This window comes from Zootoca vivipara, chromosome 12, assembly GCF_963506605.1.
Source record: "Zootoca vivipara chromosome 12, rZooViv1.1, whole genome shotgun sequence".
In the NCBI taxonomy this organism is placed as follows: domain Eukaryota; kingdom Metazoa; phylum Chordata; class Lepidosauria; order Squamata; family Lacertidae; genus Zootoca; species Zootoca vivipara.
In genome coordinates this window covers 32747783-32772926 of record NC_083287.1, presented here as the reverse complement: position 1 = coordinate 32772926, position 25144 = coordinate 32747783, and the positions used below count along the sequence as shown (strand labels likewise).

Below are 25144 nucleotides of genomic sequence, written 5' to 3'. Positions count from 1 at the left end.
GGCCCTCCAGATGTTTTGGCCTACAACTCCCATGATCCCTAGCTAACGGGACCAGTGGTCGGGGAAGATGGAAATTGTAGTCCAAAACATCTGGAGGGCCGAAGTTTGGGAATGCCTGAAGTAGTCCTTTATTTCTGAACAAATATGAGGTGTAAGTGACTAACCAATGGATATTTTTGTTATGTTGACAATTGTCCAACTTGGCATCTTGACATTACAACGGGCCCACTCAAGTGATCAATTAACTTAAAAAACAACAACACTTCTCTAATACATACTGTTTAAGTTTTATTTTGTAAAAAAGAAGGCTGTACAGGCTACAAGTTAATCATCCCTATTATATAGTATTCGAAATATTTTTTAAAATAATTTTATTCTTTTATCTACAGTGTGAAATTTGCATGTGTAACATTTCTGTATTTGAAGACCCAGTGGATATGCCTTGTGGACATGAGTTCTGTAGAGCATGCTGGGAAGCGTAAGTATATATTTAGACATTTTTATATAAAAATTGTCTCTACCGGGGGGGGGGGAATTATCCTACTTAGTAAACTAGTAATAAATATGTCTTGATTTATTTTTAATGTTGGTTTGTTCATGTCCCTAGGATTCGATTCCAAAGACAATTTAATTTCCATTTTAGATGCTGGCTGTCGTTAAAAATTAGAGATGCCCCAGAATGGAAACATTTTTAAAAATTAAGCAAAGATTGTGTGTCTTCTGTCTTTGATCTGGTATGAGCCTGAAGTAGATTTGAAGCTATGAAATATTAAAGCTACTGGGCATGAAACGGGGAATGTGGAAGTCACAGTATTTACTATGATGATGTCTGTTCCAACCCAACAATTCTATGATTTTGCAATGTGCCTCAGAACCACTTTCTGGGACATTTTGCAGCCCTTGCAGGACCAGTTCTGTTTCTGTAATCCAAAGGATGCTAAGGAGTTGACTGTCCCTTATAAAGTCTGACTTAGCTGAGAAAAGAAGCCCAAAGAGAAAATCTGGACATAATCTGGCCATGAGATGCTGTTATCTTGTATTATTAAAGTTAAACTTAATGCAGTTCCGTTATGCATGTGGGGAGAGTTTCTTTGGACAGAAACCCTATCCACCTTAGCATGGCGAGATTAAGTCACAGCTACTAAGTCACAGTTTCTATTCTAGTTTATCCTTGAGACAAAAATGGCAGACCCACAGTTCAATCTGTCAGCTTTCCCTGACCAAAACGTTCCACTTCTTAATGTGATATGGTACTTTTTGACTCATGCTATGCACCCCACACAAATCAGTAAAGGGCTGCTAAAAGTAAACCCTTTCAATATATTTTAGATCATTCATTTTGATACTCCACTGTGTGCCCACATGCTCAGAGGCTTCCCTGTTCTGTTTGAAATTGTAGAATGCTCTGTGGAGTTGCTGACACAGAGCCTTCCCGAATATTTTGCAGAGTTTGTAAGGTAGTCATAATCTCTCTTTACTTACCTGCGAGGTGTAGGCCTTAATAGGTTAATTTTTGCTCCCTAATTTTGGTGGAGTTAATATTTCTTGCTCAAACCTGATGAACATTTTAACAGATTTTTGAATATGAAGATTCAAGAGGGTGAAGCCCACAATATTTTTTGCCCAGCATATGATTGTTTCCAGCTTGTTCCAGTGGAGATCATTGAAGGTGTGGTTTCCAAGGAGATGGACAAACGTTACCTACAATTTGACATTAAGGTAAACTGCCAGCGGCATGTGTCTAAAGTATCCATCTGAGCTGATTATTCTGACATTATTAAAAATACTCTTAGAAAGAAATGCATCTAGTATTATGGACAACTATTTTAAGGAATATTATTTGTTTTTTGTTTTGTTAAATACAAATTATAACAAATGTTTTCCTGATAGCTGTTGCCCAAAGTGATGGTAGCTTACTGGGAGAAAGGTCACATTTTCACTTAGCCACTATCTTTATTCAAGCAAAAAAGATCCTATTCCAGTAAAAAAAAAAAGTTTAAAAAGTATGGACTATTGCAAACCTTTTTTCGTAAGTCAACACTCCTCTTAAATGCTTGCTGTATGTACCAGTTGTGGCTCCTCATATGATTAAACAGTTTGCAATTTTTTCAACCCACCACATCTGACACTTCAGTAACATTGCATCTAAGGACTACAAGTCGTTTTCCCATTAGTATTCAGCCCCAATTGAGATATAGTTATATTGCTCTCCATATCTAAATTTATTCCCCAATTCTAAATGTTATAATCTTACTAGGAACAGTTAGGCCCTCATAGTGCACCAGTGCCTCCCTTATCTGGCTTGTTTTGTAAGCTTTTCCATTAAAAAATACATGAATGTTCCAAATAAAGTTCTTGGCTGAGCTTTACATGTTGCTATAGCAAATAACTGAAATTGTATAATGGATAAAATGATTATCTTTTATACCTATTTTAAGGCCTACACCTGTTCTAAACAGCAGAGTTTTACACCATCAAATTGAGCTTTATATCAGTTTAAAAGTCCTGATTGAAAATGGCAACTAATTTCTATCTCCCTCCTTTTGTTTTCAGGCCTTTGTTGAAAATAATCCTTCTATTAAATGGTGTCCTACACCAGCTTGTGAGAGAGCAGTCAGGCTAACAAGACAAGGGTCAAATACAACAGGTTCAGAAGCACTTAGTTTCCCATTGCTAAGAGCTCCCGCTGTGGACTGTGGGAAAGGGCATCTCTTCTGCTGGTTAGTAATGCTTTCTTGTACTGTACATGATTTAAACATGATTGCTGATCTTTTAAAAAATTGAAACAGTGCTGTACAGTCCATGTACAAGCCTTAAAATAATTACCATTTGTGGGAAATTCGTCTTTGGTTTCATATAGATCTTTGTGCTCACATTGTGAAATCCTATTCTCAGTTTTTCAATTCTCTTTTTATATTCGGACTCCCAAACCAATAAGCATTTTACTAGCTCAAAAGCACTTTTTGGTCTTTTAAAATTCAAGATTACATTGAAGGGGGTATAAATCTTTTGCAAAAAGAGTATAGTTGTCCAATAATAATACAGTAATGGAAAATAAGCTAATTGATCCTCTCAGGGTGAGCTAAGTACACATAGTCCTGCTTTTTCGGGGCGGGGGGATGGATAATTTCTGTGTGTATATGAGATATATATTTATATATAGACTTCTATTCTAACATAAATTCAGAGGTGAAGAAGGAGCACCTATAGCTGATTTTTATTACTTCTGATGTGACAGAATGTTATATTTTTCCTTTCTACTCCCCCCCCCCTTTTTTCGCTCTGGCATTTGTGACCATTCTTTCACTTAACAAAGAGCATTTTAGAAGACTCTTCATTATTAGATCCAGAGAAAATTCCTTGCATCCTGCAATACAGCAGGTTCCTCCATAAACCTATAATTCTGAAATGATGCTATTTTTAGTTGTTCTGTTTTTTGTATGTTGGATGTGTGGCAGATGTCTGAAGCTATTTTGCTGTATTTCCCGTAAAAAAGAGCGAGTCGTGACCAATCTGGAAATCATATTGACACATCTACACCCAGGCGCCATCTGGAAACGATGCATCTTCTGCTCCAGAAATTTGATTGCTTCTTTGAAAACTAGGAATAATAATGAAATAAGCTCATGGGGTTGTCCTCCGTGGAAATCTCAGTTCCTGATGTTAGTCCCTATTCAATTAAAGGGCAGGTGGAGTAGAGATGATAAATTCAGTGACTGTCCCTATTTTTGACAAATGCATGTTCTCATCAGTCAGAAAATAGTGTTTCAATAAGTGACATTTACCCTAGTTACAGAAGACACTTCCTTTTTAAGCTATTAAAGGTTGTGACAGATATTCTGTTATCTTTATAAAGCACTTCAACGATTTATAATGTTATTGCAATATTAATGCCAGAGCCCTTTCAAAAACCCTCCAACTCTTCTCCAGCTTGACATTTGCTGTTAGGCAGTACACATGGTGATATTCTAGGGACAGCCTCCCATCTGATATAGTGTGGCCTAGTGTCAAAGTGAGATTGAGTCAAAATGCCTATTTCTGGCCATTGCAATGCCTCTACTCCCAGCACTTGCAGCCCTAAAATATCTGAGTTACTAGCCTACTTTTAAGTACATCTTCCGGTACAGAATGCTGCATGTGTAGTGCAGAAAGATCCTCACATTCTGCCACTATGAAGTGTTTGAGGAAAAGGTAAACATATATAGTAATGTGTTCTACACATGACTCAGAAAGCCTTGAGCAGGACTTGAGAATCCTGATTCATAGTGGTTTGGCCTGTATTCATAAAAGAATGCAACTCTGTGTGAGAGATAAAGAGACAGAAGAGAGTACAGTACTGTTAATATAAATCAAGACTCAACTCAAGACTAAGTGGATTGCTAAATTGAATCATAACTACAGTCAACAGTTTAAATTACATAAGGGAGACTTCAAAGTGCACTTTGCAATTATGCACCTAAATTCCACTGCAAGTTATTGAGGTTTATATATTTTACACCATTTATGCCTTGGGGTATTGTTTCTGATTTGTTCTTCCGTAGTGCTGTCAGCTATGAAATACCTAGTCATGTTAGCAAAACATATTATCTGATTTTTTTCTTCCCGAATTAAGAACTAGTATTCTTGAATCCACAGTAAATAATAATAATAAATAGAGCAAGTTTAATCTTCAGCTTATTAAAGCCTTGGATCAATTTTTCAGGGAGTGTTTAGGTGAAGCACATGAACCCTGTGACTGTGAAACATGGAAGAACTGGCTGCAGAAGATAACAGAAATGAAACCGGAAGAGCGTAAGAATGGCCATTATGGTATTTTTGTTAATTTGTAGAAATTCTGTGTTATTATTTATTACAGTATATTAAATTATGATTTGCACAATGGGCAGCTTGGCCTCCTAAGGGGAGTGTGGACAAGAGCAGCAAGAGCTGCTTTGTGTGCAGAAGGTCTGAGGTTCAATCCCTGTTATCCCCAGGTAGGACTGGGAGAAACCCAGCCTGAAACCCTGGGCAGTCATTGCTCCTTTGCATGGGAAATGGTGAGCTAGATAGACCCATAGTCTGTCTCCTAAGTCAGATGATGTAAGTGATGCAGAGAAACTGTAGTTCCTCAAACCTGTCTAAAATGAAATGGCATTAATAATGCACAGGTAAACAGCAAAGAATTTGAACTGAATTTTGACAGGTTGGGCAGAGTTCCCTGTGGAGTATGGTTGTACATTTCCATCTTTGGGGAAGCTGAGCTTCATAACTGAGAGCACTGAGTTTATGTTTTTGAGAAGTGTAGACTTAAATTCCATAATCACACCAAACAACACTCTTTACTCTGACCTATGACACTTGACCTATTCCTGTGGTTGTAATTTATTATAAACTGTTTCTAATGTTGTATTTTAAATTGTTGTGATCTGCCCTGGGACCTTAGGGTAAAGGACAGGTGTTTAATAAGAATGATGAAATAAACATGTTGTAGACTTGATTGTTTAGGGTACGAGTAATTTCTAAGAAATTGAGGGCATGTGAAAATAAAATGTAAGGGGAATGCAACATTTCAACTACTCCTTATTAATCTGCAAAGTATACTGTTCCTTGCTGGGAGTTGCAGTGATTAGTACACTTTAATTTTGTGGGATGTTTTATGGAAATTACAGCTTGTTTATAATTAGTGGGCAAATTTATAAATAGATACTGCAAAAGCTGGCAGTGAAAATGTGTGTGCATCTAACCTTTGGAATGTGCATTATTTTTAGCATTTGTTGTGGATATTTGTAGTACTGGTCCTATAACACTGGCTTATGAAGAAATTTGAAAATCTTTTTCACCCTATAATAAGTGCTCAGGATGAGTTACAGTGTATTTAAAAATAGCCTAATTACATACTCAGAAAATTTAGAAAATGCAATTATGAACTTGCTATTAACACACTATTACATGTACAAAACCTTAACGTTATTTTTTTTCCTTTTTCACAGTTGTGGGAGTTAGTGAGGCTTATGAAGATGCTGCCAACTGCTTATGGTTACTCACAAACTCTAAACCATGTGCCAATTGCAAATCCCCAATTCAGAAGAACGAAGGCTGCAATCATATGCAGTGTGCAAAAGTAAGCAAAGAGTCAAAATAATGCTATAGTTCTTATAAATATAAGTATAAATTTACTTCATGTAATGTCTTAAAAAGACCACGATATCCACTCTGGTGATCAGTATTTTGTTTGTTTTTCTCATGAAATTTTATTGAAGCTTTTTCATAAAACAACACAATAAAAAACAAACTAATCTAATGAAAAGAAAAAGAGAAAAAGAAAATGCAAAGTCTTCTCTCAAAGGTAGGTCTTAAACCTTGTCTCGCACAGAAAGGGGTGCACCTTCCAGTTCTCACCTGGGAGCTTCCCTTTCTTCTCCCAGCCTCCCTGCTGATCAGTAAAATAAAAAAATTCCTTCAGTAGCACCTTAAAGACCAACTAAGTTTATATTTTGGTATGAGCTTTCGTGTGCATGCACACTACTTCAGATCAGTATTTTGCTGATCAGTATTTTGCTTTATCAAAAGAACTGCCTTTGTGTTGATTGCTCGATGTGAGAATGTAGTTTTTCTTGCAGTCTTCACTTTTTTAACAGGTAACATCCATAGCACCCTAAGTTCTTTTTGACAAGAAGCATTATCTGATGTATTAATTTATTTCGGGTTGTATCCCATGCTAGTCATACTCAGAGTAGACCCACTGAAATTCATGTACCCAAGTTAATTTAAGTAGGTCAACTCTCAGTAAAACTTAGTTGGCTACGAACCTTCATTATTAAATTCCTATTATCCACTTTCCTCTCCAAACAGAGATGTTTCAAGCAGCTAACAAAAACAGATCTAAAAATTATATAATCATTTAAAATTCAACAATACAACAAAATAGCATACAGCATTAAAACAGCATATAAACCAGAGCTGCCATGATTTTTTAAAAAATGCATTGCAGTCTAATCAGCTGTAAATTCAGAAAACCTGTTGAAAAAGATATGTCTTCAGGTAGGGCTTTAAAAGTGCAAGCATACCTCAGAGATACTGCAGGTTTGAATATCACAATAAAGTGAGTCGAGTCACATAATTTATTTGGTTTCCCAGTACACATAAAAGTTATGTTACACTATACTGTAGTCTTTTAAGCCAGGCCCGCTGGCAGTAGGGGGAAAATCCGGCTCCAGCCCTTGAAGCGGACAGGCTCCCTGCAGCTGCAACGGCATCCTCATAATGAACAATATCTGCAAAGCATGGTAAAGTGAAATGAAATACAGGTATGCCTGTAATGATTAGCACCTAGAATTGCACTTGGAAACCAACAAGCATCCACTGCCTCTGATACTGTTGCATAAGTAGTTGCATAATCCCAATATTTGGCACTGGTCAAGATTTTGGCAACAGCATTCTGCACTAACAGAAATTTATGCAAGCCACTTAACCATAGAACTACTGTATGGGGGTTGCGTTTAGATAATCTGAATCATGTTCCAATTAGGGTCAAGCTAGACATGGAGTTTTTTAATTGTGTGAATGCAGTTAACACACACTTTTTTTTTAATGTAAATAGCAGACATGGAGAAACCAATGCCAAGAGACCCTTTCAATAACTCTGTGATGAAAACACAAATTGTTGTTGTTTTAATGTTCTAGCTCTCCTTTCAAATCTTTTAACAGAATTGGTTTAAGAAATTAGCTCTCTTTTTCCTTTTCAAGTGTAAATATGACTTCTGTTGGATTTGCCTTGAAGAATGGAAGAAGCATAGTTCTTCCACTGGAGGTTATTACAGATGTACTCGCTATGAAGTAATTCAACATGTAGAGGAACAGTCCAAGGAAATGACAGCAGAGGTAAGAAACTAACAAATACTGAGGAGATACAGAAGGGTAATGATATTTGCCTTTCTTCTTAAGCATTTTTAATTTGTGCACTTCATTTGATTTTTAAACTTCAGATATTTCACTGCTAACCAGAGTAGGGTCCAAAAATATGTTCACCTTGGCTGTCACACCTCCTCTTCTAGCATTCATTTTTCATCTCCAACTTCACATTCTGCATCAGAAAGACTTGGAAGCACAGCATAAAGTTGGACATAATCTCCACTTCTCCTCTGAGCCTGAAATTTGCACAAGAGGCAAAGGGTGTCATTTTCTCTGTGCTTTGGAGACAATGCAATCCTGTGCATGCTTATTTAGAAAATGGTAAATCGCATTGTGTTCATTGGAGCTTGCTGCCAGAAACATATACAGTGGTACCTTGGTTATCAAACAATCCATTCTGGAAGTCTGTTCCAAAACTAAGGTACGCTTTTTCATAGAAAATCTGCTCCAGACTTTTAAAAACAATCCCTAAAACAGCAATTTAACACGAGACCATTGATCCATAAAATGAAAGCAATTAACAATGTACTGCAGTCACACAATCAATCAGTAACTGAACGGGGTTCCACACAGTCACCTCAGCATAACACTCAAAAGGGAGTGTGGCACTCAAATCAGAAGAGTAACACTCAAACCGGAACACGTTCGGCTTCCGAAAATAGTTCGCAAACCGGAACACTTACTTCTGGGTTTGCAGTGTTTGGGTTCCAAGTTGTTTGAGTACCAAAGCGTTTGAGAACCAAGGTTCCACTGTACATAGGATTGGTACCTGTTTCCTAAAGTACAGCACAAGGTCCTATCTCCTCTGTGTAGACTGAAAGCATTGGGGAAACTACATAAGTTGTTTATTTATATAATTTGTCAAAAAAATTATTATGACTTAATTGCATTGGATCAGATTTTTATAAGATGTGTTATCTTTGTTGTATATTTTATTGTTTCTTCAGCTTGTAAACCGCCTTGCGTATAGCATTATAGAAAGACAATATGCAAATTAAAAGTGAAATGGAAATAAATAGTGGCTTGCTACCATGTGTTAATTCAACAGTCAGGGAGTTAAACCACACCTAAACTGAAAGCTGGATCAAAGGAGCCAAACTAAATCTTAATTTGAAAATCTTGAATGAATCTGAACTATAAGAAGATCTGACAACAATGGAATTCAGTTTACTGGTTCAGAATGAGTAAAAACTGGTCTGCACCCAAACCAGCTCATAATAAGTATCAACTTAATATCAAATATAGCATCAGTTTTTTGGATGGGGTGGGGGGATAACTATTAAGTGCAAAGCAAAATAAAATAAAATAAAAGCTAGCAGTCCTCAGTACTGGTGCTGGTGTTGCTGTACTCAAAGGGATCATAGTAAGCTGCTTAAATACAGTTCAGAGATCTTGAGGCAAGGTCTTCTCTCATATCTTATTCAAAGGAGACTAGCAGCAGCAAGATCTTGCACTGAGCAATTGGTTTGACCAGCTGAGCTCCAAAGGAGTGTATTGAGGTGTGGCAGTGATGTTAAGTCCTCTATCCCTGCCTCTCACGTTCCAGCTGCTAGTGCTGTTATTGTTTGTTGCCCAGTATGGTGCTACCTTGGTTCTCAAATGCCTTGGGTACTCAAATTGGAACCCAAAAACTGCAAACACGGAAGTAAGTGTTCTGGTTTGTGAACTTTTTTCAGAAGCCAAACATGCTTCGTTTTGCTTCCTTTTTTAGTGCTACAGTTCCATTTTGAGTGTTACGCTGAGGTCTGTCGGTTTTTCCTATTTATTTTGCGTTTTTGTAGCTTTTTTTCCTTTGCTTTTATGACTGTGTGGAACCCAGTTCAGCTACTGATTTTGTGATTGCAGTACATTGTTTATTACTTTCATTTTATGGATCAATGGTCTCATTAGATAGTAAAATTCATGTTAAATTGCTGTTTTAGGGGTTTTTAAGAGTCTGGAATGGATTAATCCATTTTGCAATACTTTCTATGGGAAAGCACACTTTGGTTTTGGAACGCTTTGGTTTTGGAACGGACTTCTGGAACGGGTTAAGTTTGAGAACCAAGGTACTACTGTACTAGGAAATGCCTTAAAAGCTTCCTAATGTTTGGAACCCTGCGGGTTTTTTTAAAAAAATGTTTAGGTCTGCTTCACACTTTCTTGCTCCCATCCCATGTGGCCTTGGTAGCATAAGGATTTGTGGTTCAACACGCAAAGCCAGCAAATGTATCTACCATTGCCTCGCTACAGAGCTGCGTACATGGCCACTGCAATTTCCCTGGTTAGGGAACCATCTTTTAGAGCCACTGTGATAATGCATATTCCAGCGGTCCTTTATACAACTCCCACGTGGAGCCACCAGTGTATGTACTTGATGCCCCTGTACAGGTGTAACCTAGCTGCAAGGCTGCTGGTAGCTCAACAGGCTCCCAAGATCTTGATGTACTTCAAGAAAGCAGCATCTTCACCTCACCAATACCTTGCATGCCCCTGCAGTGAAACTTCTGAGGGCAGCCTCAGAATGGCAGAAGGAGGGGTGCACAAGAAAAAGCAGCGGAAAGTGGCTGGGTGGAATGTTACCCACCAAAGGATACAACGTAAGGCAGAAAAAAACTGGCTTAGGAGTTTGACTTAATAACGCCAAAGTGCAGTTGTGACTTGTGAGATGTGTTAAGGTATATTTCCAGCTGGCTGATTTGTTCATACAGTATTCATCACTATGCTGCTTGTGAATAAAGCTCTATTATTCACATTTTAAATGGTTGATTGCCATTTCCCTTTGCTCATAAATGTTACATTAAGATAAAACTAGCAAATCGTTAATTTTTTTTATCTTTCCCGTAATTATTTTCTAGGCTGAAAAGAAACACAAACGATTTCAAGAACTTGATAGATTTATGCACTATTACACAAGGTTTAAGAACCATGAGCTCAGTTACCAAGTACGGTTGGAAATAGTTCTATAAAATTATTTTCCAGCTTTATTGGTTCAAAACAGTGTTCTTCACTTTTTAAAATTTTATCTTACTTTTAGTTAGAACAGCGCCTTCTAAAAACAGCCAAAGAAAAGATGGAACAACTGAGTAGAGCTCTTAGTGGACGTAAGTGTGCTGAGTTTATGTGATACATTCGGGTGCTCAGAATAATGTGTGTACATCAAAGCCTTTCAAAATCCAATTTATTTCTGGCCACTGCTTTTGTGCTTATCAAACTGAGCATTTGTGTGGCTTGATTTACTTTGATTAATGGGTGAACAAACAAGATATTGCAGTATATGACATGTGCTTTATGTCTTCTAATCTAAATAAAGATATATTTTCTGTTTAGAATAAGTTCTGCTGTTGCTGAAATAGTAATCACATCAGCAAGTGGGAAACAAAATACTGTACTCTTTGCAATGCCTGGATTTCTCTTGCAGCTGAAGGAGGTTATCCAGATACCACATTCATTGAAGATGCAGTACAAGAACTCCTCAAAACTCGTCGCATCCTGAAGTGTTCTTACCCATATGGATTCTTTCTAGAGCCAAAAAGCACAAAAAAAGAAATATTTGAACTTATGCAGGTAAAGGAGGTCCTTGTGTTAGTGGCTTCTATGATTAATTTTTTACAGCTTACTAGTTGTATATATTAATTTGATATTTTCTGGTAATTCTTACTTGCTTCCCAGTAACTTCCTCTAGAAGTGTTAGGGTGAAATACTGTGCATACTTACATGGGAGTAAGTTGTATTGAACTTACTTGGGCTTCTTTTTGAGTGTATAGGATTGTACCATTAAGCAACTGTTCAATTCTCCCATGGAAAACAAGGAACCTTAAAAGTGCCTTTAGAGTGTCATATTGTTGTTATCCATTTTAGAAGTCGTAAGACTGTGTACCAATGAACAACAAAATATTTGGTCTTAGTGTAATGTGTGCTAAAAATGTCCTGCTGTAACTCCTCTCTTCTGAGCAGAGATGGCATAGATAGGATGTCTGGCAGGCATTAAAATTTTATGGAGCCCTTCTGGAAGTCCAACTCCCCACCCCCCTTCTGTGTGTGTGTGTGTGTCATCTTACCACAGGGAAGAAAGTTAGAGATCCATTCTGGCTTGTTGTTAGGGCACCTATAGCAGATGCTGCAAATCTCAAAGGCTTCTTCTCAATTTACTTTCAGGTTTGCTCCACTTGATAAAGAGCTACTTCAGTGATCTTTCCCCCCCAAACCAACCCACTTTAGTGTATTTTCAGGATAGCGACCAGGGCAGCCTTCTCCTTTACAAAGCTCTTAAAAATAAATTGAGGCTCCCTTTGGGCAGTACACATTACTGCAATTGCGTACTCTGTGAATGCAGCTGTCACTTTAGGTGGGACTTGAGGTCCACTTAGTGGTTGAAGGCAAAATTGCTGCTCAAAAGAGAAGGGCCCTTCACAGGGGCCACCCACTTTTGGAATCCTGTTTTTTATTTTGCCTTCACCAAATTGGTTCTGGTTCTACCCTTTGCCACTCTGTACAGTATTTGGTTCAGGCTTTTAGTTTAACTCTTATTAATAATTTCTTTGTGTGCCTGTCCTCCTGTTCAAAAATAATTTTACATCCCCCCCCCATACACTCTCCCAGCCTCAGCTCCAGAGGGAAAAACTTTTTCTCCTTGCCCTCATGATAGGGCAGAACTACTCAAAGCATCCCAGGCTACCCAAGCAGGACCCTGTCTCCTCTGATCTTATTCTGGATGAGGATGAACGTAGAGGGGAATGTGAGGTGGAGGAACCTGACTATTATCATCTCTTTCAGTATTTTCACTATCTGCTCCTCCTGTGTAAATTGGTGGTGGCTCTGGATCTGATGCCCACCCCTTCAACTTCCAGGGCAGCTTTCCCAAGACCAGAGTGGTAAAATGAACTATGTTAATTAACTTGTGTAACTGAGTTGGATACACAAAAGGCATGTGGCCATTGCCAACTAGTATGATGTGTCGAAGCCTTCAGTCATGGCTTGGGTTGCCTGAGTCTGCTTTCTGCATGCATGCTTTTTAGTCTTTACTGTTATTTGTTATTTAGAGGGCGGTATTATTGCTTGTTAGTGTTGACTGTCACTCTATTCTGTTTCTACTTCCTTGGCTTGTCATAATAGAAAAATGAAGGAGTTTTGAAGATTCTATTTTGAGAAACAAAATAAAAAAATCCTTCCAGTAGCACCTTAGAGACCAACTAAGTTTGTCATTGGTATGAGCTTTCGTGTGCATGCAGACTTCTGCCTTTGACCACTAGGTGGTGCTCAAGTCCCACTTGGGGAAACCTCTCTGCTTGCATAGAAATCCTCTTTACAGGCAAGAGCCCAAATGGTCTTTTCTGCCACCCTGTTAGACTTACCCACCTGTATGCAATTCTCTTCCAAAATTGGTTCAGCTTAGGCAAGTCCCACTGTTTCCTGGCTTACTCCTGCATGCCAGCCAGAGAACAGAACATTGGCATTTACCATTATTGTTCCTTCCGGGGGTTATACAGGAGGAAGCCAGTTCCATCACTGACTCAGGTAGGCGAGTGGGTCATCTTTCATTCAGTTAAAACTCACCGGTCCTTACATCCTTGTATTACAGCCATGCTCCCTAAGGAGGGAGTTGTATTTTTTTCAGACTTTTTTCTTTCAGGCTGAACATTTTATGCTCCATGTCCAGCTTGGTTATGAGCAGAACTAGGGTAGAGCCTCAGGAATCAGAATAATCAAAACTATGCAATGTGATCCACCCTGTACCAGGCGCCATTAAGCCACTTTTTCCTGGTTTGTTCGTTCTTGTTCCCATGGAAATAACATGTACAGCAAGTATCCAGAGTTATGGCTTCTTGTCCTGTAAAGAATTTACATGAGCTTTTATTTTCTGCTATAGACAGATCTTGAGATGGTCACTGAGGATCTTGCTCAGAAAGTGAACAGGCCTTACCTTCGTACTCCACGTCATAAAATTATCCGTGCAGCCTGCCTTGTACAGCAGAAGAGGCAAGAGTTCTTGGCCTCTGTGGCCCGAGGCGTTGCTCCTGCAGATTCTCCAGAAGCTCCAAGGCGCAGGTAACCTAATAATAACAAAGATCTGTACGGCCAAAGAGGTTCACCTGACAGCCACTCGGCTTGGTAAGCCTGCCTTAAAAACTCTTCTGCTTAGCCTTCAAGTTGTAGGGCAGGTAGTCCTGGTAGGTTTGCTTTGCAGAATTCATTTTTAAAAATCTATTATTGATGCTTCACCCCTTCCCACCTAACAGTTTTAAGGGGGGGGGCATGTGCTTGTGGCCAGAATTGTAACAAGGGAAAGATTTATACATCTGCTAGCTGGACTGAGGTGTGTATGTGCAGTGCTGCTCCTCTGAAATAAAATGCAGGAGTAACTTTTTTAAAACACCTCGGCTTACTCTTGTAAGCTTCTGGCTGACAAAAGTTTTTTCTTCACCACAGATCTTTTTACATGGATATAGTAGCATTGTCGGTAACAAGGACTAGCAAGTTCTGGTTCCCCATGGTGTTTGAGATAGAAAGGAATGCTAGCTGCTCCAGCTGCACTGCACCAAAAGGAGGTGGTTTTGAGGGAAGGACACAAGTGTAAATGAAAGGTTGATATTACACCATTGCCCTTGAAGTAAAATTCCAGAAAGGTTGCACAGGACAGCCCTTGAAGCTGATCAAATGAACACATTCATTTTTTGTACTCTGTTGGAGGGGGGCCTGTTCACAATTTATTCTATTATTCTTTAACAAAGTCTGTTTAATTTATAGCTTTGCTGGTGGAACATGGGATTGGGAATATTTAGGATTTGCATCCCCCGAGGTAATTTTTTGTCACTTTTAATTAAAATGTATATTATTATGGAAATTAAGATGGAATTTCACTTTGCATGATTAGCTTCCTAATGTTGTTGCAAACTGCACAAAGGTTTACAAGGTCTGGATGAGCTTTCTATTTTTGCTGCTTTACAATAGAAGGAAATATAATTTTATATCTCATGGTAGATATACAAGGTGGCTTACAACGTGGCACCCTAACCCTCTAGCTCTGCTTCAGCTGTCTCCCAGCAAACAGTGTGACAACTGTCTCAGCTAAAGTAGCATTCTATCTATGCCTGTTTGATGTGGGAGAGGCATCTTCTCCATTCCTCCTAAGGGAAGGTCCTGCACTCCTCCTCACTGTCAAGGGACTAAACCATGAATAAAGTTTTCATGGGCAGAGGATCCATGCTAGTTCTGTAACACAAAATACCTTTCTGTTCCTTTTTCGGAGCTGGCCCTTTGATCAAGGCCAGCGATCAACAACGATCTATATTAGTCTTGTGCTGGCACACTGTTTCTAATTTCTCTCCTTTTTTCATTCCTCCCAGCTATATATGTATTTAAGCATCTTCCATTTCAGGGAAATGCAAATGTACATGAGTGCAGGCTTGTACTTGTAGTGAGACACAGGCATCTAACCAGAGATGTATATCTCTTTAGTTTAAATTTTATACAAAATTTGTCGTCAGCTGCAAAACACGCCGGGAAGAGATAAAGTGTACTACTTAAAACCACACCAGATTGATCTGAATAGGTTACTTTTACATTTTGTTCCTTTTGCAGCCTCTGTTCCTGCCTCAAGTATGAAAATCCCTGAGTTAGATAGGTTTTCAACACCTAGTGTGTGATGTTTGGGTTTTTTTGTAAGATCCACACATTTCTGCATATTTCCTTTTCTATTGTTGCTGAACAGCAGTGTGCTTGCAAGAATATAGCTTGCTTCTTATAGGCAAATGAACTTGCTTGCTTTTCCCAGTTCTTCCTATAATACTTGGTTCCCAGTAACTGAATAATAATTATAAAAACGATCGCTAAAAATCCTAGCCGCATTGAATTCAATAGGACTTCTTCTTTTATCAAATATGTCTTTATTTCATTTTGTTACATAAGTAGAGAAAGTAGATACAAACCTGAAAAAGGAGAAATAGAACCAGAAAAATTATAAAAGGAATAACACAATAAAAGAGAAAATTAAATGATGCAGTGGATCTACAAATACCTAGCACCCACACACCTTATTGGAGAAAACACCTGCAAACTAAAATTGTAAAATGTCATACAAGTATTATATGAGAATCATGGGCAATCACTGTCCTGTCCTGTCTCCAGAAATCTAGCTGTGAAAGTGGAGCTCTTCTAATCGAGTAACAAACACAAAGGACTTAGCATTTTTAGTAAAGGTAAAGGTAAAGGGACCCCTGACCATTAGGTCCAGTTGTGACCGACTCTGGGGTTGCGCGCTCATCTCGCATTATTGGCCGAGGGAGCCGGCGTATAGCTTCCAGGTCATGTGGCCAGCATGACAAAGCCGCTTCTGGCAAACCAGAGCAGCACATGGAAACGCTGTTTACCTTCCCGCTGTAGCGGTTCCTATTTATCTACTTGCATTTTGACGTGCTTTCGAACTGCTAGGTTGGCAGGAGCTGGGACCAAGCAACGGGAGCTCACCCCGTCACAGGGATTCGAACCGCTGACCTTCTGATCAGCAAGCCCTAGGCTCAGTGGTTTAACCACAGCGCCACCTGGGCCCCATTTTTAGTAAGACCTTTAATAAATCTTAACGTTACATGTCTTTTCCACAGTAACAGCACACTGAGGTGACATTCTTACTGAGGTTTCTAGTGAACACAGAAAAGTGCTCTCTTGCTTTATCTGGCATTAATAGCATGTTGTGCTTAGTTTCAATCTCATCTGCCATTCTGTTGTTCATTCAAAAAATGTAGCAATGATTTTATCCAAAACAATTATGCCCTACAGCAAATAAAACTCAGTCTGTTTTTGTTAATGCCTGTTGGTTTTCAACAAGAATCTCCCAGTTCTGCACAGAGGAACTTAGTTCAGCAAGCCACACAAGACAAACTGTTTAGCAATAAAAAATTTTGGATAATTTAATGAAGCATAATTTGGCAAAGTGTGATTCTTGATAGATGCTTTGCAGATACTTTGAGCAGCTGTGAGAAAGCTACATGTTGATAGAGAAAAGTAAATCTTTGAATTGGTGCAAGGCTATACTCTTGGAATTCTTTTTGAAAAGAAATTCACCAGGCACAGGATTATTGCATATTAGACTATTTTACTGTGCAAAAATTAGCTAAAGTAAATAGACTTGGCCGCCTTCTTTTTTTAAGGCAATGTTTTGACTGATGTATAAAACATCAGTGTTCAAACTGTTTGCAAATAGCTTTTCAGAATTACAAAAAGCCAAACATCCTTTGCCTTTGTTTAACAAATCATATTTCCTGATTCAACGTGTTCATCAGAAAAGATTGCAAGGTGGTTTACAAAGAAATCAGACATCAAAATTAAAGTACCTTTGAAGTAATGTTTTACACTATCTTATCATCTTAGAAAGGGACCCAGGTGGCGCTGTGGGTTAAACCACTGAGCCTAGGGCTTGCTGATCAGAAGGTCAGCGGTTCGAATCCCTGTGACGGGGTGAGCTCCTGTTGCTTGGTCCCAGCTCCTGCCAACCTAGCAGTTCAAAAGCACGTCAAAAATGCAAGTAGATACAGCGGGAAGGTAAACGGTGTTTCCGTGTGCTGCTCTGGTTCGCCAGAAGTGGCTTTGTCATGCTGGCCACATGACCTGGAAGCTATACGCCGGCTCCCTCGGCCAATAATGCGAGATGAGCGTGCAACCCCAGAGTCGGTCACGACTGCACCTAATGGTCAGGGGTCCCTTTATTTACCTTTATCATCTTAGAACGTAACAGGCTAGGAATTACTGAAAGCCTAACAGTTCAGCCCCACAGAAGTAAGTCCTATTGAATTCAGAAGGGCTTGCTTTCAGGTAAATGGGGAGTAGCTTGCAGCCTAAATATACTAATATTTAAGTTCATTGCTGCATTAATCCTAGTTATGCCGTTATTTATTTATTTATTTATTTATTTATTTTAAAAAAATCAGGTTCAAGACTTGGCTTTTAAATTAGCCTTGAATGCTCCATTCCTGAAGCTTGCAAGAAACCTTTTTTCTTTTCCCATTACAAAGTTGTGGTAATAGATATCTGAAAGCGCTGATATTGCCACAAACCTTTTTGCCCATGAAACAATTTTTTATTTATCCAGCTTGCTATATCAAAGCAGTGATAACCCGTAGAGAATATGAGCACGTGATTTTTGCTGTACTTTATTGATAAGCACCCTTTTCCATTACAGAAATCTTGTTTTCTATACTAGTCTCTTATACCCACGCCTAACTTTATAAAACACCCTAAGTGCATCCTTAACATTTTAAGCAATGCTGAAATGGATGCAGATAAGCCAGTGTTTTTGCCTGAGGATGAGCCATGTGGTATTATAATGTTAGGCAATTGTAAAATTTATCAATATAATACACAAACTTTTGGGGAAAAGCAATTAAACAGTAAGTATAAAATGCACAATTAAATATTTTATATAAGATAAATATGCCCTGGTATTCTTGCAGTAAGATTTGCAAGCAGTTCAGCAGCAGCTTTATATAGTCTTGTTAGTTTAATTTAGTAGTTTGTGTAATCTGTCCAATTTTTCTTTTGAAAAAGCTTGCATGGTATAGGCTGCTATTTACTTTTCATGAAAACAAGTGATTTTATAATGCATAAAATCACAGGCACTCTTTTTTTTTCTTTAAATGTGCTGTTTGTTATGCCCAAAACTATTATTGCATGCTCCCCTGTATTTTGTAACGTTTGGTTTATGCAGGAATATGCTGAATTTCAGTATCGGAGGAGGCACAGACAGCGTCGACGTGGAGACATGCACAGCCTGCTTAGTAATGCTCCAGATCCCGATGACCCCAGTGAAAGCACATTAGGTGAGACTGGTATAGAAGGTCTCTTTACTTTTTTGCCAGCAATATTCCTTCTTTTTAAAGAGGAATTCTGTATAATTATAGATTATAGTTTATTTCCAATAAAGCAATTTGTTAGTGTTTGATTACCAACCCTTAAATGCCAAAATAAACCATGTGTAGCCTAACTGAATGTGGTTTGGAGTACCTGGTTATGAGGTTTCTCAGTAAAATTAAGGGATAAACTTTCTTTTCTTGAACAGATACTCAAGAACCTGGTAGTAACAGAAGACATGGTAATTCCATGGTGAGTTCAGCTTCCATGAGTATTCTTCACAGCTCTTCTCTTCATGACTATACTCCTGTTAGTCACTCTGAAAACCAAGATTCTCTGCAGGTATATTCCTTTGTGCCTTTCCCTTTTCTTTTCTTTTCTTTCCTGTATCTGTATCTAGCATGCCTCTGCTTTTAGTTAGCTAATTTGTCAGCTAACTCTGGTTGTCAATAATTTGAACACCTAAGCTCCTAAACAGATTTAATTGGAAGTACCATGAATTTATATGGGACTTGTGTCTGAGTTAGCATCTTTTGGACATCAGTTTCACACCAAAATATTAGCTTAAATTAAGTATTATGAAATTGTATTCTCTTAAATGCATAAATTTAATTTCTTCTTGGAAATTGGAAGCAATTTAGGAGGGAAACACTGCTCTGAGTACAGTGGCACCTCAACATACGAATGACTCGACATACAAATTTTTCGAGTTACGAAGGGAAAAAATGGGGGCGGGCTTACGAATTTATTCAACTTACGATCGGGCTCTCACCGGCTCCCCTGCCACTGCCGCTGTGAAGCCAGCCTTCTGCTGGCCTCGCGCGGGATGGGACCCCGCCGGCTCCGCTGCCACCGCCGCTGCAAAGCCGGCCTCCTGCTGGCCTTGCGTGGGATCGGGCCCTCGCCGGCTCCTGTACCGATCTTCGTGTGACAGGCGGGGTGGGGGGAAAGCGGAGGAACGATCCTCCGCTTTCCCCCCAGCCCGCCTGTCACACAGCACAGAGCCGAAGATCGGCGGGCGCTGTTTGCAGGGCTTGTCAAGCCCAGCAAGCAATGCCCGCCGATCTTTGTGTGACAGGCGGGGGTGGGGGGAAAGCGGAGGAACGACGCTCTGCTTTCCCCCCACCCCGCCTGTCACACAGCACAGAGCCGAAGATCGGCAGGCGCCGTTTGCCGGGCTTGTCAAGCCCGGCAAGTGGCTCCCGCCGATCTTCGGCTCTGTCCCCCGATGCACTACGGCTCAGGGAAGCAGGCAGGGAGACGGCAACAGCCCGCAGCTTCTTGGGCTGTTGCCGTCTCCCTACCTGCTTCCCCGAGCCAAGCAGCGGGGGCTTTTGCCGTTTGCCTCCCAATGGCGAAAAGCCCCCGCCGCGGACTGGCTTGGCGGGGGGGGGGAGAGAATTCCCCCGCCGCCAAGCCAGTCCCCAAGCCGAAGTACGGTGCGACGGGGACTCTTCGCCTGTTGCCTTCCCCTCACGAGGGGAAGGCAAACGGTGAAAAGCCCCCGCTGCGCCGCAGTTCGGGGCTCGCAGCGGCGACAGTAGCGGAGCCGGCGAGGGCCCGATCCCATGCCTCCCACCACTCGCGCTACCTCCCGCGGCCCCTCCAGCTGCCGATCTGGCCATAGGGCCGGATCGGGCCCATTGCCGCCGCAGCCACCGGCCTCCCCACTTGCCAATCCGGCCATAGGGCCTGATCGGGCCCATCGCTGCCTCACGCCGGCCTTTAAAGTGCATTTTTTTAAAGGCCCCGGAACGAATCAATCCATTCCCAATGCATTCCTATGGGAAACATCGTTTTGACTTACGAATGTTTCTACTTTCGAATGTGCATTCGGAACGGATTAAATTCGTAAGTAGAGGTTCCACTGTATATGATTGTAGATGTGTGTATATAGATATAAATATATTGCATTTATTCTGAAAATTATTCTAATCTCTCTCTTAGGCTTTAAGCTCCTTGGATGAAGATGACCCAAACATTTTGCTTGCTATTCAGTTATCATTGCAAGAATCTGGTTTAGTTATTGATGAAACCAGAGACTTTCTAACCAATGAAGCTTCCTTAGGAGCAATAGGTACTTCATTGCCTACAAGGTTGGACTCTGGTCCCATAAGTATAGATAATCCACGAGCTGCTCTAAGTAGCTCTGAACTTCTAGAACTTGGTGATAGTCTGATGAAACTAAGTGCAGACAGTGATCCATTTTCAACTGACCATCTTAGTTCTCACACCTTCAGTGATGCAAGAAGTGGCCTGTATTCAACATCTAGTGAAGCTGATTCAAGTAGCCAAGATCCTAATATAAATGAAAATCTCCTTGGGAACATTATGGCCTGGTTCCATGACATGAATCCTCAAAGTATTGCACTCATTCCTTCAGCAAGTACGGAAACAGATGATGATTCACAGCAACCCAGTACTGAAGAGGGGTCATTGGAGCAACCACATGTTCCTGATGCAAGACAGGACCCTCTGGAGGAGCATGCACTTTTTGAGGATTCACTCAAAAATGAAGGTAGAAGCACCCAGACAGAAGAGAGTGGTGCTGTTGGGAATGTTCTTACAGGAGAAGCAGTACCACCAAGTGGGGACTCAGCTGGGGAGGCAGCTAGCCAAGTGGATGCTTCAGGAGATGTTTCAAGTCAAATATCTCAGAGCTCAACTGAGTGGAATGAACATGTACATTTGGTGTGAACACAAACAAGTCTGAACACAGAAATTGATTATGGAGCCAAAATGGCTAGGCAGTTGCCAGCGGTACACTATGTGGAGTAAGCATTCTAGAGACTTTGGCCCGCATAAGCAGAGCTTGGTTGTTTATCCGTGGTGTAGAAATGGAATATATAGGAATTCCCTTTAAGTTCTTTACAATGGTTATGTGAACCTTTCAGGGAATTTCCATTGCATTTGACAGTGTTCTGTTCACTTTGAAGAGAGAGAAATAGTTTGTACTCCACATTCCTAATACAATGCAGCATCTATTTAGCCTTAGGCTGGTGATCCTTAACTTGAAAGTGTGGATTAAAGGCTCACTGAGTATTTGAATTATTGATCCTACAAAACCATTCTCTCCTCTTTTCCCCTTATTTGAATAACAAACCAATGTTTAGCAGTATTTTTAATACCTTGCTTTTTCATTGCCTTTCCCCAACTAATCTTTAACCTGCAGTGTGAATTGAGGTATACAATACTTCTCTTCAGTGCTGCTTCACAAACCAAGGAGTGAATATTTTTTTCTAATTAAAATTGCTTTTTTATGTCTATTTACAGTTCAAATGTGCCAAACTGTAAATAGCAAACAACTTCAACACAAAAAATATGCAGTATTGCTGTTTTAAAGTGCACCTATAATTATTAGTGATAGAAGGACCACTTGAAAGAAATGCTTTTCCAAATTTAACTGGCATTTATTGCCATGGTGACTGCATTAACATAAGCTGTACCTTAAGTTAATTAAGCCTAATTCTACTGTTAAGAACAGTTATTTTAAATAGTTGATTTAGCAGCATCTATGCTGTATTGAAAAGACACTTTAATGGAAGTGCAATCATATGCCTTTTGTTTTCATAATTAACAATACATTTTATGCACAGTGCAGTTGCTTTTAATGATAATTATAAAATAAAGAAGTTTGAAATTTCTTGACATTAGAGGCAGTCCCACAATAAAGATTTAATAATACATATTACATGCAACATGCATACCGTGCCTTTGCCTAACTCAAATAGATAGTTGCCACAGTTGAATGAGTAGTTATCTGTTCTGGAGTTACTGTTCTATGAAGTGCAAAAGCCTCCATAAAAACCACTCATGGCCTTGCCTTTCCGGTAAATAATGACATAGTGTAAAATTCTTCCCTATACAGGTGTGGTGCTAACACATAGGTGGATCCCCATACAAATCAGCTGAGCCCCATTTCCCCCTCCCAGCATGCATGCCATGGCACTTCAGGATGCATGAGATCTGTGTGCGCTTCATTTATCTCCAGCCAAGCCCTCCTGCGCAATACAGTTCAAGTTGTGCAATCTAACTTCTGCATCTTGAGCAGAGAGAGCCTGAGAGTGGAATAGGGGAAGTGTGCCACCAGGGCGTACGTTCTGAAAGGGAGGGGAGAAACGGGGTTCTTTAGAAAAATCCCTTTGTGTGCAGATCCCTCTATGCAGACACTGTGCCCACATTGGGAAGTATCATACCCTAAATGCTCAAAAGTTTTTATATAAATAATGAAAACACTACTGTGTATTCTTTCAATTGCACAATATTCGTTTGGTGTGTGGTTGCTGTTTAATGTAAAAGGAAGAAAAACATTACCTTCCCTAGTGGTGTCCTACTGTGAAGAAAATTCTTGTTGAGATTGGCTTAAAAGCATCAAGACCTCATTGTAAGTTACAGTGATGCAGTTTGTAATTTTAACTAGAAGAAATTGTTTAAATTACTGTTTTGCTTGCATATAATCGAATCCTAGGATAACACAAGGAAAATAGGTGAAATGTTCCATTTTTATGTTTGACTTGATATGAGAGATCTGCTGATGTCTGATAAAGGTTTCTCGCTACTGACTGTGTATAGTAAAGTATTGTGATGGGAAATAAGGTTGTATGTATATTGATTACTGTGAGTTACAAGAAAAAGTATTTTAACTCTTTCATTTAAAGATTACTGTTGGAATCTTGCAGTCCCTGTGGGTCTTAATACTAAATAACTACATATTAATTATTTACTCCAAAATTAAATAAATAAATCTGTTTCTTCTAGAAGTTTATTTAGAAGGAATAGTTTGCTGCTCTGTTCACTGTATTCTGTAGATTCATTACATTTTCTAGCTTGGCTTCTAACTGCCCTATCCTGAAGGTATTGATGTTGAAACCCTGTTTCCAGCCTTGGGAAACTATTTAAACAGCTGTCTGGTATAAAATCTTCTTAACCAAAAATAGGACTTGAAGATTCTATCCTCATTAATTGGTTTTAAACTGAAATTAATTTGAGACACACATACAGCTTCCTTGAGTTATAATTTCCAAATAGGACGATCCTCACACAGATTTTGTGTATTGCATTAAGATGTCTTGCAAAGCTAAGAGAAGATATGTACAAGTGCTCTCTGTGACGAATAGTGAAGTATGTGGGTTCTGGTTTTACTGTAATTTGGTTTAGATTGTGCAGTATAACCATTGTTCCTGTGCTGACTTTATTCTTCGCATGAAATTTAGCATTTAAATTTGTATTTTCTTGGTACTTATTTAAATTTAAGACCACTCCAGTAATTGAATTTGCAATTCAGAAAGAAAGTTTGGCAAGCCTATTTTGTAAACCAATTAATTTTGTAATGTAAAAATAATAATCTTGAAAATGCTATTTGCACTTTCATAGTCTATACTTGATACATTCCCACTTTATATACAGTAGGATATTACAACCATGTAGATGTTTGGCCAAATGAATGCTGTTAATAATATGTAAAATTCTTTGATTAAACATTTATTACTTAATCTAATTTCATTTTGTCTCCTTAATTTTAAATCTCTTTAACAAATAGTGGATTGGAGCCAAAGAACTGGTAATAGAAGGAATATAACACCTGGTGCAGGACGCAGGTGGTGCTGTGGGTTAAACCACAGAGCCTAGGGTTTGCCGATCAGAAGGTCGGCGGTTCAAATCCCTGCGACGGAGTGAGCTCCCGTTGCTCGGTCCCAGCTCCTGCCAACCTAGCAGTTCGAAAACATGTCAAAATGCAAGTAGATAAATAGGTACTGCTCCAAGTGGGAAGGTAAATGGCATTTCCGTGCGCTGCTCTGATTTGCCAGAAGCGGCTTTGTCATGCTGGCCACATGACCTGGAAGCTGTACGCCGGCTCCCTTGGCCAATAACGCGAGATGAGCGCCGCAACCCCAGAGTCGGTCACGACTGGACCTAATGGTCAGGGGTCCCTTTACTTTACCTTACATCTGGTCCTATTCTGCAAGCATTGTACATTGCTTTATTAGATTGCTTTAGTAGCAATCTATATGCTTGCACAAGCTCTTGTCGAAGAGCATCTGTTGATTTAGTTTCACTTAAGTACCTTTGGCTCCAACTTACTATTATGTATTTAAAGTGCCATGTAACATTAAGTAAGTACTGTGTACAGAGATACTTTAAAATATAATAATGAACCAAGGTATCTACCTAAGTAGCTGAACTGCATGGAGTTTTAAATAATTGGGTTATTTGATATAGTTAACTTTAAAGCTATGGGAAGGGAAAATTATAGGGTGTGTGTGTGTGTGTGTGTGTGTAAAGACAAAAGTCCAGTATATCAGTAGGTATATTCAGCTCACTAATCTGGTTAGCTTGATTATGTTGATACAAGGTGAGCTCATGTGAGTCAGAGTAAGTAGACACATCCCTGAGCTAGCTAGGAATCAGGATAGCAAAAATACATAAATAGCTG

The 25144-nt window shown here is 39.5% G+C and overlaps 1 protein-coding gene across 8 annotated transcripts in view; it reads left to right on the top strand.

Annotated features, from left to right (window-relative positions):
- The window catches only part of ANKIB1 (ankyrin repeat and IBR domain containing 1), a 52512-nt gene extending 27595 nt beyond the window's left edge, over positions 1–24917 (top strand). For 3 of the 8 annotated variants that reach the window (XM_035128970.2, XM_035128972.2, XM_035128974.2), the window contains 14 exons: positions 390–478; positions 1575–1719; positions 2554–2720; positions 4703–4809; positions 5970–6100; positions 7726–7860; positions 10728–10814; positions 10907–10973; positions 11291–11436; positions 13739–13917; positions 14617–14668; positions 18569–18680; positions 18920–19053; positions 20659–24917. In XM_035128970.2, coding sequence (XP_034984861.2) covers positions 390–478; positions 1575–1719; positions 2554–2720; positions 4703–4809; positions 5970–6100; positions 7726–7860; positions 10728–10814; positions 10907–10973; positions 11291–11436; positions 13739–13917; positions 14617–14668; positions 18569–18680; positions 18920–19053; positions 20659–21408 — 2301 coding nt within the window. In that variant the 3' untranslated portion in view covers positions 21409–24917. The remainder of the gene's footprint in view (positions 1–389; positions 479–1574; positions 1720–2553; positions 2721–4702; positions 4810–5969; positions 6101–7725; positions 7861–10727; positions 10815–10906; positions 10974–11290; positions 11437–13738; positions 13918–14616; positions 14669–18568; positions 18681–18919; positions 19054–20658) is intronic. The other 5 variants (XM_035128977.2, XM_035128975.2, XM_035128976.2 and 2 more) reach the window with 5 other exon arrangements.
- Positions 24918–25144: the final 227 nt, after the last annotated feature.